Source organism: Numenius arquata, chromosome W (assembly GCF_964106895.1).
Source record: "Numenius arquata chromosome W, bNumArq3.hap1.1, whole genome shotgun sequence".
Lineage (NCBI taxonomy): Eukaryota > Metazoa > Chordata > Aves > Charadriiformes > Scolopacidae > Numenius > Numenius arquata.
The window spans coordinates 33,610,116-33,630,061 of record NC_133615.1 but is presented as its reverse complement, the minus strand read 5'-3'; the positions used below and the strand labels follow the sequence as shown (position 1 = coordinate 33,630,061).

General features: G+C 46.8%; 1 protein-coding gene across 1 annotated transcript; it reads left to right on the top strand.

Moving 5' to 3' along the window:
• The first annotated feature begins 1,186 nt into the window (after positions 1 to 1,186).
• LOC141476704 (zinc finger protein 367-like) lies at positions 1,187 to 17,944 on the top strand. The gene is made up of 5 exons (XM_074165511.1): positions 1,187 to 1,525; positions 13,960 to 14,110; positions 16,460 to 16,579; positions 16,978 to 17,116; positions 17,713 to 17,944. The coding sequence occupies exons 1-5, from the start codon at positions 1,187 to 1,189 to the stop codon at positions 17,942 to 17,944; spliced, it is 981 nt and encodes a 326-aa protein (XP_074021612.1).
• The last annotated feature ends 2,002 nt before the right edge of the window (positions 17,945 to 19,946 follow it).

Here is a 19,946-nt window from a genome sequence, read left to right as displayed (position 1 = left end):
GCATTTCTCCATACACTCTGGACCCCTCCCAACTATATCCCGGCACCGCAGGGAGGCAGCAGCCCACAGGAACCCACCAGCGTCTCTAAGCTCCCTGCTCTGCGTCCTCACAGGGCGTGATCACGCACTTGCCGCTGCAGTGCCCCACAACAGCCACCGCGTGCCGCAACGACCGCGCTGCTGCAGCCTCCATAGCCCCTGCTCCGAGTCTCCCACCCTAAACACATCTCGGTGATGGCAGCAGCACGTCCTGGTGACGATTTCCCTCCGCTCCTTCCGTTGCTATGTGCAATCCTCAGCTATTCCCCACCTCTAGAGATGGAGTCGCGACAGAAGACTTTTCCTTGCGGTAGGGCACAAATCCACACAGGCAATGAAATCTCAGCGCCTTCTGGGAGCTTTCTGGTATCTCTTCTGCATTACAAGCACCAAATACCCGAGCGGTGGCCAACCCCACACGTGACGCGCTGCGTCCAGAGCCAAGTACGCCAGAGCTCGTCCACACGGAGAAACAAAAACACGCGCCAAGCTAGAGCAGACAAACAAATCCTCCCCACCTCGTCCGCCTGCTGTGGCGGGCCAATCAACAGCCAGACTGCGCTTCCTCAGAGGAAATGACTTATAGTAAGACAAAACACCCCTAGCAGCCCACCAGCCCAGTCAGTTTAGAATTCTACCAGTCGGCCTGGTGCCTGGCCAATAGAGCAGCAGAAGTGAAGCTGAGTTCCGCTCTGTCCCCGCCCACGGGGCAAAGAGGTTGGTGAGCGGGAACTGTTGCTGTGACGTCAGCACCTAGTTTGGTGATTGGTTACGCCTAAACACGAAATGTAACGCGGGAAAATCTCGGGTTCGGCCCAGGTTGTGCAACAGCAGCTCTTCCTCAGGAACCACCAGGACTGGGACTACAAGCGGGGACCAGTGCCACTTCAGAAAGGTGTGGCAAGGTTGTAGTCATCACAGATTTTTGCGACGGTGGTAGCTGGGAAAGGGAGGTGAGGCCCCGAAAGGAGCCACTGTCTCCGGCGGTAAACTCAAGCAGACCTGGGGGACAACAAGTGGTGGTGGTTGCAAGATTTCTATGCCTTCCCAGCTCTGGGATGTAGACTGTGAAAGAGGAGCTGAGCCGTTGTGGAGCTTCCCCACTCCCTCTTCCCTTTTCTGCGCTGGTGTCTGCGAGGGAGTGGCAATGGTGGAGAGGCCATCGCTGGGTCCCCCAGTGACTTTTTGCCAGGACTCCCCTAAGCGCTTCCTGGTTTCCGTTATAAAGACCACCTCGATCAAATCGCTCTCCCAGGGGACAGCTGAGGAACCAGCATCCCCCTCGCCCATTCCCATCAGCCCTGGCTTCAGCAACTTCATGGTTTACCCCTGGCGCTGGGAGGAGAACGCCCACAGCGTGATCTTTAGCCCCGGTGGTTCCGTCGCCCCTTCATTCGTCCAGCAGCTTTGTGGGGGGCCAGCCAGAATCTGCAGCGAGGAAGAAGAGGAAGCAGGTACCCCAGGTAGCAGCGGCAGCCACCTCAAGGTGAGTGTGCCGAAACAGGCCAAACAGCCGGGCGCGATAGGGTGAACTCCGCTGCCCCTGTACGTGCAGCCTGGAGTCAGCGGAGTGGTAAAATGCCTCACTACGGAACGGCAGAGACACAAACTTAAAGAGCGACGCCGAGCACTCCTTCCCTATTCCCAGTGTCTAGCTCCTCCCGGCCAACTCAAAGTGAAGTCACTTCCGATGACACTACGGCGCGCCCAATCGCATCCGAGGGGAGAGAAGAGGCGAGCCGCCCTTAACGGTCCCCGAGGGGTGGGATGGGGGCGGAGCTATCTGCAGAGGGATTACAACCCGCCAAATGCGGAGCATCTACGTGCTGATAATCCTCCAAAAACATCAAAAACGCCACACCCTAAAAGCTCCCTGCCCACAAAACAAAAAACCCCAACCCTCAACCCCTCAAAAAACCCACAAACCCTCCGATCCATAGAATCCCCCACAAATCCCAACTGCCAAACCAAAAAAAAAAAAAACTCTCCATGAGCCCCAAACTCCGTGAATCTCACTCCCCCAAAGTACCCCAAACCAAAACCCACCCCAAGCAAAAAACCCTAAACCCCTAAATACAAGAAACCCTGACAACTCCAACACCCCCCCTGAATGCTCACACTCCCTCCAAAAGTCCCAACCATGCACAATGCCCCAAACCCCAGAAGCCCCCACAGCCCAAACCTCCCCAAAACTCTGGACACTTCCCCCCCCCAGTCCAATAAAGCACCCACAACCCTCCCATGAACCCCCATACCCAACCCCTGCCTCTCACGAACTTCAGAACTCCCAAAACTGGTAAATCATACCTAAACCCAAAACCCCCACAAATTACAACTGCCCCAACCTCCCCTGCCCCAAACCCCTCAACCCTGCCAAAACCCCAACAAAACATCCCAACCCCCTGTAGAAAGCCAAACCAATAAACCTCCCCTCCCCCCAAAACTTAGACCCACCCAATATACCCCCTAACCAAATAAACCCACCCCTCTAAACACAGAACCAGAAAATCCCCCAAATGAGCTGAAAGAAAAATGCTCCAACCCAGCCCCACAAGAAAGCAACCTCCTCAAAACACACCACACAAAAAAGTGTGCTGAACTCTGAGGAGGCAACTACACTCTCCAAAATGCACCACATGGAAAAAGCATGCACACCCCAGCTCCTTCAACCCCAAGAAGGCAAACACTCCCCAAACTGTACCACATGAAAAAGCCTCTTCCTCCCCCCTATCCTTGTGTTGGTATTCCGCCCCCTAAATGTGCAACATGAAAAAGCACACCAACCCAAGCCCCTAAACCCCAAGAAGGTACCTCCATCAAAAAGCGCCACAGTAAAAAAAGGTGTACCAAACAAAGTCCTCCAAACCCTGAACATCAAACCCTCTACCCAAAGCACAAAATGTGAAAAGATGCTCCAAACCCAGCCTCTCAAACACCAAGGCAACACCCTCCCTCCCCAAAAAGCACCATGAAAAAAATGCTCCAGCTCCCCCCAAAATGTGCTACACAAAAAAGTGTGAAACCCAGCCCCCCCCAACCCCCAAAAGGCACCCTCACGCCTAGAACATGCCACACAAAAAGATGTGCCAACCTCAGCCCCCCCAACCCCAAGAAGGCAACCACCCGCACTATAACACACTACATAAAAAAGCGCAGCAAATACAGCCCTGCAGAATCTCAGGAAGGCACACTCACCCCCAGAATGTGTCACATGAAAAAGTGCACCAACCTCAGCCCACTGAACCCTTAAAAGGCAACTCTCTCTACTGAAAAAAACATGCAACAGGAAGAAGCACTCTAAATGCAGCCCCTCGAACCCCAAGAATCATAGAATCATAGAACTGTCTAGGTTGGAAGGGACCTTTAAGATCATCTAGTCCAACCATCAACCTAACTCTGATAAAAACCATCACTAAACCATGTCACTGAGCACTATGTCAACCCATCTTTTAAATACCTCCAGGGATGGAGATTTCACCACTTTCCTGGGCATCCTGGTCCAATGTTTGATAACCCTTTTAATGAAGAAATTTTTCCTAATATCTAATCTAAACCTCCCCTGGTGCAACTTGAGGCCATTTCCTCTCATCCTATTGCTTGTTACTTGGGAGAAGAGACTGACACCCACCTCGCTACGACCTCCTTTCAGGTAGTTGTAGACAGCAATGACTCCCCTGAGCCTCCTTTTTTGCAGACTAAACAATCCCAGTTCCCTCAAGTACTCCTCATAAGACTTGTTCTCCAGACCCCTCATCAGCCTCATTGCCCTTCTCTGGACATGCTCCAGAATCTCAATGTCTTTCTTGTAGTGAGGGGCCCAAAACTGAACACAGTACTCGAATACAGAACACTGGGCCTCACCAGTGCTGAGTACAGGGGGACGATCACTTCCCTAGTGCTGCTCACCACACTATTTCTGATACAGATCAGGATGCTGTTGGCTGCCTTGGCCACCTGGGCAGTACACTGCTGGTTCATATTCAGCCAGCTGTCTACCAGTACCCCTAGGTCCTTTTCTGCTGGGCAGCTTGCCAGCCACTCTTCCCCAAGTCTGTAATGTTGCATGGGGTTGTTGTGACCCAAGTGCAGGACCTTGCACTTGGCATTGTTGAACCTTATACAATTGGCCTCAGCCCATTGATCCAGCCTGTCCAGATCCCTCTGTAGAGCCAAAGACGGCAATCTCCTGCCCAAAAATGCGCCATGTGAAAGAGCATGCCAAAAGAGTGGTGCTCAATGGATTTAAATCCAGCTGGCGGCCGGTCACAAGTGGTGTGCCTCAGGGCTCAGTGTTAGGACCATTTCTGTTTAATGTCTTTATTGATGATCTCGACAAGGACATAGGGTGTATCATCAGCAAGTTCGCAGATGACACCAAGCTAAGCAGGAGTGTTGATTCCCAGGAGGATAGGGAAGCTCTACAGAGAGACTTAGATAGATTGGATCATTGGGCCAACATCAATGGTATGAGTTTCAACAAGGGCAAGTGCCAGGTTCTGCACTTGGGCCACAATAACCCCAAGCAGCGCTACAGACTTGGGGAAATGTGGCTGGAAAGCTGCCTGGCAGAAAAGGACCTGGGTGTCCTAATTGACAAGCGGCTGAATATGAGCCAGCAGTGTGCCCAGGTGGCCAAGAAAGCCAACGGCATCCTGGCTTGTATTAGAAATAGCGTGACCAGCAGAAGTAGGGAGGTGATTGTGCCCCTGTACTCAGCACTGGTGAGGCCACACCTGGAGTATTGTGTCCAGTTTTGGGCACCTCAATACAAGAGAGATATCGAGGTGCTGGAGCGAGTGCAGAGGAGGGCAACGAAGCTGGTGAAGGGCCTGGAAAACAAATCCTATGAAGAGCGGTTGAAGGAGCTGGGACTGTTTAGTATGAGGAAGAGGAGGCTGAGGGGAGACCTCATCACTCCCTACAACTACTTGAAAGGACATTGTAGAGAGGTTGGTGCTGGTCTCTTCGCACAGGTAACTAATGACAGAACGAGAGGGAATGGCTTCAGGCTCCAACAGGGTAGGTTTAGACTGGACATTAGGAAAGAATTTTTCAGAGAAAGAGTGGTCGGGCATTGGAATAGGCTGCCCAGGGAGGGGGTTGAGTCACCATCCCTGGATGTGTTTAAGAGTCGTTTAGATGTGGTGTTGGGGGATATGGTATAGGGGAGAACTTTGTAGAGTAGGGTAGATGGTTGGACTCGATGATCCCAAGGGTCTCTTCCAACCTGGACGATTCTATGATTCTATGAAATCCTGCCCTCCAAACTCCTAGAAGGCAACACCCCCAACATGCACCATACGAAAAGATGCACCCAGCCCCCTGAAAACACAAAAGGCCACACCTCTCCCTAAAAGACACCATAAGAAAAGACACTCCAACCTCAGCCTCTCAAACACCAAGAAGGCATTCTCACCCCATAAAACGTACCACAGGAAAAAGCATGCCAAACCTGGGCCCTGGAACCCCAGGAAGGCAACCTTCACCCCAATAACGTGCCTCATGAAAAAGTGTGCCCAAGACCAGCCCCCTAAACCCTGAGAACACAATCAATGGCCCCACAACACACTACATTAAAAAGTGCAAAATGCCCCAAAATGCACCATACGAAAAAGTGCGCCAAACCCCACTCTCCGAACCACAGGAAAGCAACAATCCCAAAACACACCACGCAAAAAGGTGTGCCAAGCTTAGGCCCCCCCCGAACCCCCTGAAGGCAACCTTCTGCTCCAAAACATGTTACATAAATAGTGTGCCAAACCAAGTTCCCCAAAACCCCTAGAAAGCAACCCCTATCCAAAATGCACCACACAAAAAAGTGCACCAAATGTAGCCCCCCAAAATCTGGGAAGGCACCCCCTACCACCACCAAATCAAGCCACATGAAAAAGTGCCAGTCCTAGCCCATTGAACCCCACCCACTAAAAATGCATCACGTGGAAACCTGTGCCAACCCCAGCCCCCCAAACCCTGAGTATGCAACCTCCCATCCCAAAACGTGCCACAATAAGAAGCGTGCCACAACCAGCCCCCGAATCACTGAAATGGAAAAAAAACAAACTAAAATGCAGCAAATGAAAAGACTAGCCACACCTAACCCCCCAAACTCCAAGAAGGCAAGCCCCTCCCTCCAAATGTGCCACACTAAACAATGCACCAAACCCAGTCCTCGGAATCCTGAAATGGAATTCCTCTCCCCAAAACATGTCACATAAAAAGATGCTCCAAACCCAGCCCCTTGAACACTGAGAAGGCAACAATCCCACCCCCAAACCAAAAACTTTCCATGAATAAAGATGCCAACCCTGTCCCCCGAATCCCGAGTAGACAACTCCCCTCCCCCCAAACATGCCACACAAAAAGATGTACAAAACCCAGCCCCTGCCGAACCCTGAGAAGACAACCACACTCCCCAAAATACACCATGTGAAAAAGCATGCCAAGGCCAGCCCCCTGAACGCTGAGAAGGTAACACCTCTCCCCAAAATGTGCCACATGAGAAAGCGCACCAAATCCAGCCCCCCAAACTTTGGGAAGAACACCTACTACCCCCCAACAAGCCACATGAAAAAGCACCAAACCCAGCCTCCCGAACCTCGAGAAGGCAACCTCCTTCTAAAACGTACCACATGAAAAGATGCGCCAAACCCAGTCCCTTGAACACCAAGAAGGCAACCTCCTGCACCAAAATGCACTACATGAAAAACTGCGCCAACCCAGCCCCCTCCAGTGCCAGAAAAAATCTCCCAAAACATGCCAAATTAAAAAACGTGCTAAACCCAGCCACCCAGTTCACCAAACGTTAAAAAAAACACAACCACCTAAAACACACCAAATGAAAAACATGCCAAACCTAGCCCCCAAAAATGCACCATATGAAGAACATGCTAACACCAGCCTCCCCAACCAAGAAACATTCCAAAACACACCAAAACTACAACATGCCAAACCCTGCTCCATTCAACAAGCAAACTGAAAACCCCCCAAAATGTGACAAAACAAAACTGTACCATACCTAGCTGAACCACTGAACCAAAAATCTTCCAAAGTACACCAAAAGAAAAATGTGCTCCCTCAACTACGTAACCCCCCAAAAAATCCCAAACCATGTCAAAAGTAAAAAGTGCCAAAACAAGTCCTCTGGGCCATTGAACCTTAAAGAAACCCCTAAAACTCATGAAAAACTATGAAAACCTCCAAAATTTGTACCAATCCCCCCAAAACTACACAAAAAAATAGCCAAAACAAACCTAGCCCCTGAACTACTGATCCAAAAAAACCCCAAGACATACCAAAGCAAAAACATGCCAAACCCCGCCCCAACCACCAGAACAAAAAAACCCAAACCCCAACCCTTCAAAACCCCTAAACCCAATATTAACCCCCCAAAACATGCCAAATCCAGCCCCCTCAACCACCAAACCAAAAAGCCTCCAAAACTATGCCAGAAGTGTGCCAAACCCACCTCCCTCAACCATCAAACTAAAAAAACCCAATCCACACCAAAAAAACGCCATGCCAGACAGCCCCACAACCACTGAACCAAAAAAAACCCCAAAACAAAAACATGTCAAAACAAAACCCACCAAACCCAGCACCTCAAACCACTGAACCAAAAAACCCCAAAACATGCCAAACAAGCCCTACTGAACCACTGAACAAAAAAAATCTCCAAGACATGCAGCTCCCTCCCAAAGTATGTTAAACCCACCCCCCCCAACCACTGAACCCAAAATCTCCCCAAACTTGCCAAAATAAAAGTACACCAAACCCAAGGAGGTGGTTGGGGGGTAACCACCAAACCAAAAAAAGCCCCCAGAATGCACCAAAACAAAAACGTGCCAAAACAAGAATATGCAAAACCCAGTCCTGCCAAACCCAGAATGAAAAAAGCCACCCAAAATATGCAGAAGAAAAACAGCCTAAACTAAGCCAGTCACCGAACCAAAAAATACCCCACAGCATGTAGAAAATGCTGAAAACATGGCAAAACACGCTAAGCTTCCCAAAACCACACCAAAACTAAAACATGCCCAATCCAGCCCTCCAACAAAAAAAAAAACCCAAACCCCAATGCTGTGAGTCTCTGAAGAACAATGTTAATCCCCCCAAACATGCCAAAACAAGACTGCACCTAACCCAGCGCTCCCAACTACCAATCCAAAAAACCCCCCAAAAACATGCCAGACCCAGCCCCCCAACAACTGAAACAAAAAGGCCTGAAACCATGCCAAATTAAAATACCCCAAACCCAGTCCCTCTATCCACTGAAAAAAAACCCAAATCACGCGAAAACTAAAATCCACCAACTAAATAAACCCCCATAAAGTGCTAGAAGAAAAATGTGCTAAAAATAAGCCAAACCCAGCTCCTCAAACCACTGAACCACAAAAAACGTATTATGCCAAAAGAAAAACGCGCCAAAACAAAACCTAGCCAAACCGAGCCCCCCCAAAAGCCCAGAACATGCTGAAACAAAAATCTGCCAAATAAATCCCCCAGAACCACTGAACCAAAAACCCCTGCAAAACACTGTCACCTGACACTAAGGGGACAGACAGGTTCTTTTAGGGATCCTTGGCAGAATGATGATGGCACTAAATTGTAGTTAAAATTAAAGCTTTATTTTCTTAACAGGATATTATGATTATTATAGCACAGAATTTATTATTAGAATGGCACAGGATTTCTACAAGCAGAATCAATATAGTACAATCTATAAGTAGTGTAATACATACTTTGTAATACAACTTAACTTATAATTTCTAATCGCCTGGACCCTCTGCAGATCGGGTCAAATTCTAATACCTTGTTTGCTGTATCAAAATAACAATCGTAATCTAGACTTGAAAATCTTATAAAAGAATACAAGCCACTCACTCAGTCCTCAGAGGAAGCAGATGACGGTGGAGGCGTCCTTGGCCACCGGGGACTCATGGGTCTCACTGTCCAGCAGCAGTTCCAGTCCAAGTTCCCCATTTAGGACTTGTAACTGATTTTATAGACAGTGCTCTGTGTGCTCTTATGCTTCCCTGTTCTGTGATGGGGTGTGGTGGGTTGACCCTGGCTAGATGCCAGGTGCCCACCAAAGCCGCTCTATCACTCCCCCTCCTCAGCTGAAAAAGGGAGAGAAAATATAATGAAAGGCTCATGGGTCAAGATAAGGGCAAGGAGAGATCACTCACCAATTACCCTCACAGGCAAAATAGAATTGACTTGGGGAAAATTAATTTGATTTATTACCAATCAAATCAGAGTAGGGTAATGAGAAAATAAAACCAAATCTTAAAACACCTTTGTCCCAACCCCTCCCTTCTTCCCGGGCTCAACTTCATCCTGATTTTCTCTACCTTCTCCCCCCGAGTGGTGCATGGGGACAGGGAATGGGGGTTGTGGTCAGTTCAACACACATTGACTCTGCTGCTCCTTCCTCCTCAGGGGGAGGGCTCCTCACGCTCTTCCCCTGCTCCAGCATGGGGTCCCTCCCACAGGAGACAGGCCTCCACAAACTTCTCCAACGTGAGTCCTTCCCACAGGCTGCAATTCATCATGAACTGCTCCACCGTAGGTCCTTTCCATGGGGTGCAGTTCTTCAGAAACAGACTGCTCCAGTGTGGATCCCCAACAGGGTCACAAGTCCTGCCAGAAAACCTGCTCCAGCGTGGGCTCCGCTCTCCATGGGGCCACAGGTCCTGCCAGAAGCCTGCTCCAGCGTGGGCTCTCCATGGGGTCACAACCTCCTTCGGGTGCATCCGCCTGCTCTGGCATGGGGTTCTCCACAGGCTGCAGAGTGCATATCTGCTCCACCATTAACCTCCATGGGCTGCAGGGGGACAACCTGTGTCACCATGGTCTTCACCCCAGGCTGCAGGGGAATCTCTGCTCCGGTGCCTGAAGCACCTCCTCCCCCTCCTTCTTCATTGACTTTGGTGTCTGCGGAGTTGTTCCTCTCACATTTTCTCACTCTTCTCTTCCGGCTTCTGTTGCACAGCATTTTTTCCCCCTTCTTAAATATGTTGCCACAGAGACACTACCACCGTTGCTGATTGGCTCAGCTTTGGACAGTGGCGGGTCTGTCTTGGAGCCAGCTGGCATTGGCTCTATCGGATATAGGGGAAGCTTCAAGCAGCTTCGCACAGAAGCCACCCCTGTAGCCCCCCCGCTACCGAAACCTCGCCACACAAACCCAATACAGAGTTTTCCCACCAAGTTTCTGTGATTCCTATGACATCATAACTCTCAGACTGGGCACAGAGCTCCAGTTCCTCCTGTTTGTTGCCCAGACTACTTGCATTGGTATACACACACTTGAGGTGGCTGGACTTAGGGTTCTTACCTTTGGAGAGGATTGGGGAGCACTCCTCATTACTCTGGTAGGTGTGCTCATCTACCCTGTTGCTTATGGATATACATGTGTCACAGCTGTGGACCCCACTCCCCAAGTTCGTTAGTTTAAAGCACAATTCACTGTCAGCCAATCCGCTAGCAAAGATTCCCCTGCCTCTTCTAGATAGGTGGATCCTTTCTCTCCCCAATAGGCTGTATTTGTTGAAGAAAGTCCCACGATCGTAGAAAGCAAAGCCTTGGAGCAACGACACCAGCCACAAAGCCAGGTGTTGATCTGCCTGATGCGTCGACTTCTGCCTGCACCCCTATCCCTGACTCACAAGACAGAGGAGAAGATCACTTGGGCTCCTGTCCCTTTCACTTGCTCCCCCAGGGCTCTGAAGTCCTGCTTGATCTTGCCTAGGTTATGCTTTACCGTGTCATTGGTGCCCATATGGAAAAGAAGTAAGGGATAGTAGTCTGCACTTTTAACCAGTGGTGGCAGTCTCTCTGTGGCATCCCGGATCTTGGCTCCTGGCAAGCGGCAAACTTCCCTTGACTGTATATCAGGCCGACAGATGGGTGCCTCGGTGCCTCTCAGCAGAGAGTTGCCTATTACTAGCACTTGCCGCTTCCTTTTGCGGCTTATAGTGTGTGCAACTGGTGCGGTTTCTCCCTGTGAGTCTTGTTCATTGGTTTTGTCTGCTGCCAAGAGTTTGTATCTGTTGCTGGTTGATACAGGAAGGGGAGTGAGGTGATATCCTGTTGCCACGAGTCACCAGAGACCATGGCGCCTCTTTCTCCAAGGTGCTGTCTGTTTGCTGTTGACACTCTTTGTCTGTTAGTCCTCGGAGGTCAGTGCCACGGGGCCCTAGTATTTCTTCTTGCAAAGTCTCAAATATACTCTTATTTCTTGTTCCCTCTCCCTAACACAGCATAGCCTGCTGACTTCCTCCTGCAGCTCCTCCACCTGCTGCCTGAGTGACTCCACCAGAGCACACCTTGCACAGGTGGAGCTTGCACCCTCCTCCACCCAGGAGTGTGGGGTGCAGTCTTTGCAGCCCTCCACCTGGACAGCAGCTTCCTCCACTCATCCCAGGCTAGCCTGGCTAGGCAGCTGATTCCCGTCTGCTGCAGAGCACAGCCCTTGCCTGGTCTCTACCACCATGCTTTCGACAACCTCAAAGCACTGCCTAATAAGCCCTTCTAATTCCCTGGAGACCTCAAGCTGATGGGTAGGCTTGCATAGCCACCAGCTTGTAGGGGTGACTGTCAGGGCTGCAGCCTAAGCCTGAGGATGAGCAGAGCAGGCGTCAGCTCAATAACTGTCAGAGTGCGCAGCCCTTCCCACAAGAACTGCTGACGCAGCTTCCAACAGATGTCACTCCCTGTTTGCACGCCCTGGTCGTTGGTGCTCCCTGGGGACCAGTTATATGCAGCTTTGTATGGCTTGAACTGGCTGCAGGGACCGCTGGCACCACCCAACTCTTGCCTGCCCCTCTCGTGAGACTTACTGCCAGCTGGCCAGTCCCTCCCACACACACAGCCCAAGGGTGTCAGGGTCCCAGAAACCCTCTCAAACACTCCCAGGGACTTCAGAAGCCTCGCACTCTTCTCAGCATGTGGCAACTGCTGCTGCTGCTGCTACTGTCGGCTTCCTGTGGTTTGAACTGGCTGTGGGGACAGGTGCTGACAGGAGCTGTTTGTGAAGGACTGTATCCCGTGGGAGGGACCCCACGCTGGGGCGGGGGAACAATGTGAGGAGGAAAGAGCAATCTCCCTGTCCTTATCTCAACCCATGAGCTTTTCATCTTATTTTCTCCCCCTGTCCTGCTGAGGAGGGGGAGTGAGAGAGTGGCTTGGTGGGCACCTGACAGCCAGCCAAGGTTAACCAAAGCCCCAGCATAAAAACAAAACAACAAACCAGATGCCCCAAAAGCCCAGAACTAAACAAAAAACACAGATGACACAAAAGCCAGGAACCAAAAGGAAAAAGCAGATGACCCAAAAGGCCAGAACAAACAAAACCACCAGATGCCCCAAAAGCCAGGAACCAATAAAACTCCCAACCCCTATCACCCCAAAGGCTGGAGGAACAAAAAAAAAGCCCTGTATGACCTAAAAGCCTGGAACCAAAAAAATAACCCGGACAGCCCAGAAGCCTGGAAGCAATTGACCTCAGGACCCCAGAAATGCAAAAACCCAAAGCCGCAAAATACAAGAAGCAAAGATCTCCCCCAAAAAACCCAGACCCAAATAATACCCCCAGCCCCCCCCCCGAAAAAAAACCAGACACCAGAACCCCAAAACTAAATCGAAAAATACCCAAACAACCCCAAACCCCACAGTCGAACACCCCAAAGAACCCAAAACCCCGGAACTTAAAAAAAAATAATCAAAAAAGCCCAAGCAACCCAAAACACTGGAATGAAACACCACAAACAATCCAAGACCCCAGAACGAATAAAACCCCCAACAACCCAAGACCCCAGAATGAAAAAAAATCCTCAGATGACCCCAAAAGCAGGAACCAAAATAAAAATAATTTAACACCCCCCCCCCAAAACCACTGGAAGCCCAAAAGCTCATAGCCAAAAAAATCCCCAACAACCCAAAGCCATGGAATGAAAAAAACCCTGACAACCCAAAACCACGGAATGAAAAAAAATCCAGACGACTCAAGACCCTGGCACAGAAAAAAACACCCCAAAACAGATGCCCCCAAAGCCCCCATATGCACACATCTCCAACCCCTACCTAGTCCTGACACACCCCACGCCTACCCACAACCCACCACATGTACCCCACAAATGCACCCCACACAGCATCCATGCATGCACCACACACCCCATGCCACACACTGCGCATGCACATGTGCACCTCCCCACATACCATGCGTGCATGCACCTCCTACCCCACTCACCCCACACTCTACTCCCCCCCACATAACACCTGCACCCACCCACAGCACACACCCACCCACAGCACACACCCACCCACCTACCCATCCATGCACCACACACACACTGCTCTTGCCCACCACATACCACCCACATGACATCTGCCCCACACACTATGCCCCTGTGCACACACACCCCCCATGCACGCACCATGAACCATGTGCACACACACCATGTACCTCACGCGTATCACGCACACCATGCTACACACACCTCACATATCCTGCGCACACACACCCCCCACAAAACCAACCTCCCCCATACTGCTATTTGATGACTCCTGTGATAATATGAGCTATATTGTTGGATAGGCTTAGACTTGGTTCGCACATTTCTGCTGTTTTACCCATCTTTGGATATATCTACATTAGACCTCTGTAAAATATTTTTTGGGCTAATTCTAAATGAGCTCTAGTGCCTTTTTCTTTTGCTTTTTTTTTCTTTTTTTTTTTGCATATAAAAATACTTTCCTATGTATTATTTTAGCAGATCCTTCATTTTTGTTGAGCTTATGTAAGAATACTGTGTGTGGTTGCTTGTGGGTTGGTTTGTTTGGGGGAGGGGGGGATGTTCTTTGCTAAACTGCTTGCATGGAAAAGTATGGCACTTCAGTTTCTTAATTATTTTAATACAGGACAGGACAAGACATGGCCAACCAAGAGCAGACACAGTTCGTGATCTAATAAATGAAGGAGAGCATTCTTCTAGCAGAATACGTTGCAATATCTGCAACAGGGTGTTTCCACGAGAGAAATCACTACAGGCACACAAACGAACTCATACCGGTAAGTGAAGAGATTAAAAGGAAGACGTGAGTAGCTGACAAACGTCTATGAAGCAGTTGGGAAGGCAAAATCCCACCCTCAACCTGTTAATATCTTATTGTAATTGTTAAATTAATGATACTTTTCTCCCAGGGCTTGTTAGTGCAATCAAAGGAAAGTCTTTCTGTAACTGTTTTTGTCACTGTAGCAGTAATTTGGGCATATAGCATAAATATTTTATCTGATGTTGTCAGACTTCCTTAATAAGAGGAAAAAATTTTCCTGAGCTTGGTGTTCTGTACTTGGTAGTATTTTTCATTCTGACTACCTCTTCTCTGGCTTCTGTTTCCTTCTTCTTTTGTGTAGTTTTTACACAATAATTGAATCATAGAATCATTTAGGTTGGAAAAGATCATTGAGTCCAACTGTAAACCTAACACTACCAAGTCCACCACTAAACCATGTCCTTAAGCGCCACATCTACACATCTTTTAAATACCTCCAGGGTTGGTGACTCAACCGCTTCCCTGGGCAGCCCTGTTCCAATGCTTGACAACCCTTTCAGTGAAGAAATTCTTCCTAATATCCAATCTAAACCTCCCCTGGCGCAACTTGAGGCCATTTCCTCTCATCCTATCACTTGCTACTTGGGAGAAGAGACTGACACCCACCTCTCTACAGCCTCCTTTCAGGTAGTTGTAGAGCGTGATAAGGTCTCCCCTGAGTCTCCTTTTCTCCAGGATAAACAACCCCAGTTCCCAGTTGCAATAAAGTATGAACTATTGTAGACACATAAAGCCTTGGCTGCTGTTGTCTCTTTTTCTGACTCAAGACAAGTCTGTGAATACTTATATTAAACACCAGATTCTTCATGCCTTTTGGTCAAAAGATGTTTTCATTTCACTTGCTTGAATTAGGCGTTGAACTTGTGTATTAAACACAGATTACTTCATTGAGCAGAACTCACCTTGGTGTTACTCTTCTGACTTAGTAAGTTAGTGTTACCTTCTTTTAGTTGTCCTTTCTGAGGAGCGGTGGCATGGCACACCTTTGCAAACTTTCCACCCAGTCATACTCTCTTGGGAGACATAGGGGAAATAACCGCTATCTCCATTCCTCTTGTTGCAGTTTGCATGGGGGAGTCGTTCTTGATGGTTTGCCTAAAATTCTCTTGGCTTGAGTCTAGAATGAGTTTGTCTTCCTACCTCCATTTATTCATTACAACTTTTTTCAAATAGTCTAGTAAAAGTCTCTAATAAGATACTTCTGCAACTTTATACATCCCTATATCGTTAACCTCAGTTATTTTCCCCTTGTTCAGTTTATATTAATGATAAAATGTATCTGGTCGTAACTGGAATTGTTTGCCTTTACTTTGTTCTATCTATCTGTTTATCAGTTCTAGGACTTATCTCAGCGCTTTAGGAAAGTTTTATGTCCAAAAAAAAAGTTCTTAAACAAACAAAACACTCTAAGCCCTCAGTCTTTCATGATACTCTGAAAGACAGGATGCAGTGCTCAAAGGGAAAACACTGTCAAATTCTTCTCTTCTCTGGAACCAAGATGATGAGATGCTGCTAACACTGCAGAACTACGAAACTGTAACCTTTTTGGAAACCCGGCCACTACTAAGTTCACACGCCTGCTTACATGCTGAAGCAGAAGTTTTCAAAGGAGAACAGTGTGTAACATTGCTTGCCACTGTCTCACATACCAAAATGAACAGAACTAAGGGATGACTTCTTGATAAGGAGTCATCTTATTTGCAGTTGCTGTAGTGCTCTGTCTGCCTCGCTCAAATTCTTACTGCAGTCCAAAAAATCCGGACAGTGACAGGGAGGAACACCCAATCTTATCACGGAGGGTGGAAAAAGCGAGGCCCATGATTTCTCTGAACTGTGCTCAGCCCATCCTTTTTATGCCTTCTAGAATTATCTTGTACTTCAAGATACCAGAAGCTGACTTGAGTATAGATTATTTAAATAATGTGCAAGATTAGGAATATGATAAGGCAAAAATATAATTTTGTTATTTTTCTGGGGAAAAAATGTATTATCCAGTAGCATTTGATACATACCTTAAACATCCATTTGGGGTAAAAGTGTATCTCTGCTGTCCAGTGCACTAAGGCTTTATGAGTAGATGCAAGTATGAGTGCATAAAAGGAGAGCTTGATTGTGTAAGTCTCAAGCCAAGGACCACCACTGGATAGTATGACTTCTATATTCAGCTTTCATAAATCTGTGTGTGCGGTTGTGGTTTTGGGTTTGGTTTGGGGGGGAAGTTGCTTTTTTTGTGGGGGATTTTTGTTTGGTTTTTTCTGTTTGTTTGTTTTGGGTTTTGTTTGTTTGTTTTGTTTTGTTTTTAAAGGAGAAAGACCTTATTTGTGTGATTATCCAGACTGTGGGAAAGCCTTTGTTCAGAGTGGGCAACTCAAAACTCACCAGCGTCTTCACACAGGGGAAAAGCCTTTCGTCTGCTCAGAGAATGGTGAGCCCCCAGAGAACAACTTGTGACTTTCAGAATTAGTGTCAGTCTAGTACTGGGAATGTATGGATGCTCATGTGGCAGCGATCTACAAAAGCTTTGGATCTTAATTTTAGAGGAGCTTTTAGAGAAGCCACACAGAATCTGTGCATAATCATGCAAACTTAGATATAAGGATTGCATGCTTTATTATATAAGCCAAGTTATCAGTAATTGTATCAGTTGATACCAATGCATAAAATGATTGGGCATGTTATGGGCCTTGCGACTAGTGTGCTGTTTTCAACTGAATCCAGGTTTTTGTGGAGTAAGGAGCATCTTCATCCCACGGATGTTATGCTAACATGTCAGTTGACTGATTTCCTTAATGTGTTCTCCATTGGTATTTTGTTTTTTTTAAGGCTGTTTAAGCAGATTCACACATGCAAACCGTCATTGCCCCAAACACCCATATGCCCGGCTGAAGAGGGAAGAACTCACAGTCAGACTGAATGAAAAACAGACAGCTGACAATAAAGCTGCAGCTGAGTGGCTAGTGAAGTAAGTTTCCTTATGGTGTGATCTCTCTCTAAACTTATAACACAGAGTGGCCTGAGAAAATGTTTTATTCTTAGGGGCAAAAAAAAAAAAAACCAAAACCAATAAACAAAACCCAGCTGTTCCTTTGGTATGATTCAACCCAGCCTTGCCTTTTGTTGCTGACTCCTGGTTAAGACAAAGTTCCTCATGAGGCTTTCTCATCTGTTTTTCCTTCTCTACTTAAATGCTTCTCTTTGCTTGAACAACACCTGCTAATACCGTATTAGTTAGTGCTACAGTCATACTGCTGAATTTGCATCTATGTGAGGAACAACAATCGTGTATGCACAGGGAGAGCTGACTGGTGGGAATACCATGTAGCAGAAAGATCCGTGTGAAAGATCAGCTATCCCTTGGGCACTTCTGCACTTAAAATGCTGAATAAAGGAGGCTTCTGACAGCTTAAATAGTGCCATAAAAGGTTTGAAAGAGAAAAAACAAATGCAGTGATTAGTCATGTGCAAGGCAATACTTGGAAGGTCTTTGCTAGCTTTGAATGGTAGTTCTTACATAAACTGTACATAATTTAAAAGCATTCTCCACCTCTGATGTTGTAGATACTGGAAGACTAGAGAACAGCGTGCTCCCACTTTGAAAAGTAAAACAATCCAGAAAACGGATCAGGAACAGAAGGACCCAATGGGATATCTTCAATCTGATGAAGAGGAGGATGAAGAGAAAAATAGTGCTCATTCAGCTGCTTGCCGCCGCCTCCAGGAACAGCATGAACGTATGCACGGTGCATTGGCTCTTATTGAGCTCGCAAACCTAGCTGTGGCACCACTGTGATAGTAGCATAGGAATGGAGTCTGCCTTTACGAAATGGTGGTCCTTAACCAGTTAGATCCTGGGCATAATCTAAGCACCTTATTTACTTGTCATAGGCTGCTGTTCTATAGAATTTATGAAGAATGTTGTCACCCCATAACATGGGGTGAGAGAGTTGCACTTTTTGTAAGGTAAAAGACAAATGTAAAGTTTAAGCGTATTGTAAATATGGAACTGCATAATGCAGGGTTGTGGGAAGCTAGATTTTTGCAAGGTTAACTCATTTATTTGAAACCATTTTCACAGGAAGCACTTTCTGAGCACAATGTTTGTGATTAACAGAATGGTACATGTGGCCAAAGAAGGCTGAGAAAAGGGAAAGTATTTATCGCACTGTTTAAGCAAAACTATATTAAGTGGTAGGTCTGAAGATACTGTAAGCAGCAATGGAACCAAGTTTTCTATTGTCAGTGTATTTTTACCTATTATCACTAAGGCAGAAGGCAAAGCTTAGATAACTCGTAAGAAACTGCTTCATGCAGGAAATTGTAAGATAGTTCAGGATCTTCACTGTGACTGCTCAAGATGTGAGACTTGACTTTGCTATTTTATGGTTTTTTTATTTGATCTCAGTAGAACCTCTTGGTCTGAGTAGCACTTGTTATTCCTAATGTATGATGTTGGGAGCTTTTGCACGTTGTTGGATTTACCTGAAAATGATTAGTCTTGCAAAGTCTAGACAAAGGTAAACAATTGGTAATAGTTTTTAGATATTTTTGGACCCTTTAATGATTTGGCACTTGCTTTTGTTAATAAAGGGGATATTGACAGGGTGGTATTGATTTGTACTAAACTATTTTAGATCTCCTATTAGTTTTAAAGTATTGCTCTTATATGATTATTAGCAAATAGAAGCCTCCATACTTGGTGTGCATAAAGGCACCTTATTGCTTTACTTCAGGATAACATGCCAATTTTGTGTTCACTAACTGTAGCACAACTATCAATTAAACATGGCAAAAGAAGTATTCACTATATAGCTAGAAAATAGGCTTCCAAAGGTAGTTTTGAGTATGTTAACTCTGTGATTTCATATACTTCCCAAATAAATGAAGGTACAAAACACCGCCTAGTGCTCTAAGATGCAGATAAAAAGCATTTAGCAGTACATCTTGTCACCTCATGAGTATTGTGTATTTTCAAATACCATTGTCTCATGGTGATCACTTTCTGTATTTTGCTTGGAAGGCAACCAGAAAAATTTTGTTTCTGAATTGGATAAACTCTTTAGTTGCGCTACTGCTTTAGCGGATGTTAATAAGTCATATTTACTGCCCCGCTTGCTCTTAACTCCTCCCTCTCATTGAAGGTCAGGAAATTCAGATAAGAATTCAGACTTTCCCTCTTTCTTAAGTGAGAAGAAAAAAAATGTTCAGTTACTTGATATAGACTGACTAGATGCATGCAGCTGTTTCAGAAAAGTAGTCTAATTCTACAGCAGAAACTGCAATTGTTGGGTTATGTTCTCTGATAATTGATACCTGTTGTGGTAGAAAACTGTATTGACCCCGTTTGTTTAAAATAATGTATTAATACACTTCAGTTTTGGTCTTTTGGGCTTAAAAAAATGAAATACTTCGTAGTCATTTCAGGCTTCTTAGCCTATATAAAACTACCTGGCGATTCATGGGTGTGGGTTTAGAATTTCTCAGTTACATGCTTTTGACTGTTCAGTTGGCTGCATACAAATAGTCTGATCCCAAAATGAGCTTTGAGCATGAATCTGTTGTACTTGTGACTAATAACTCAGAATTGCTTGTGAGTGCTGTTTCACAGGGCACAAGACTAATCACCAGCCAGTTGCAGATCCAAGTCATAACTTAATTCAATAGAACTGATTTTCCCAATCAGCTGTAATGCTTTTGACATCTTTTGACAACTTGGACAAGGGAAGAGCTACGGATGTCGTCAATTTGGACTTCCCTCCCTTTGACAGTCCCTCCCAACATCCTTCTCTCTAAAT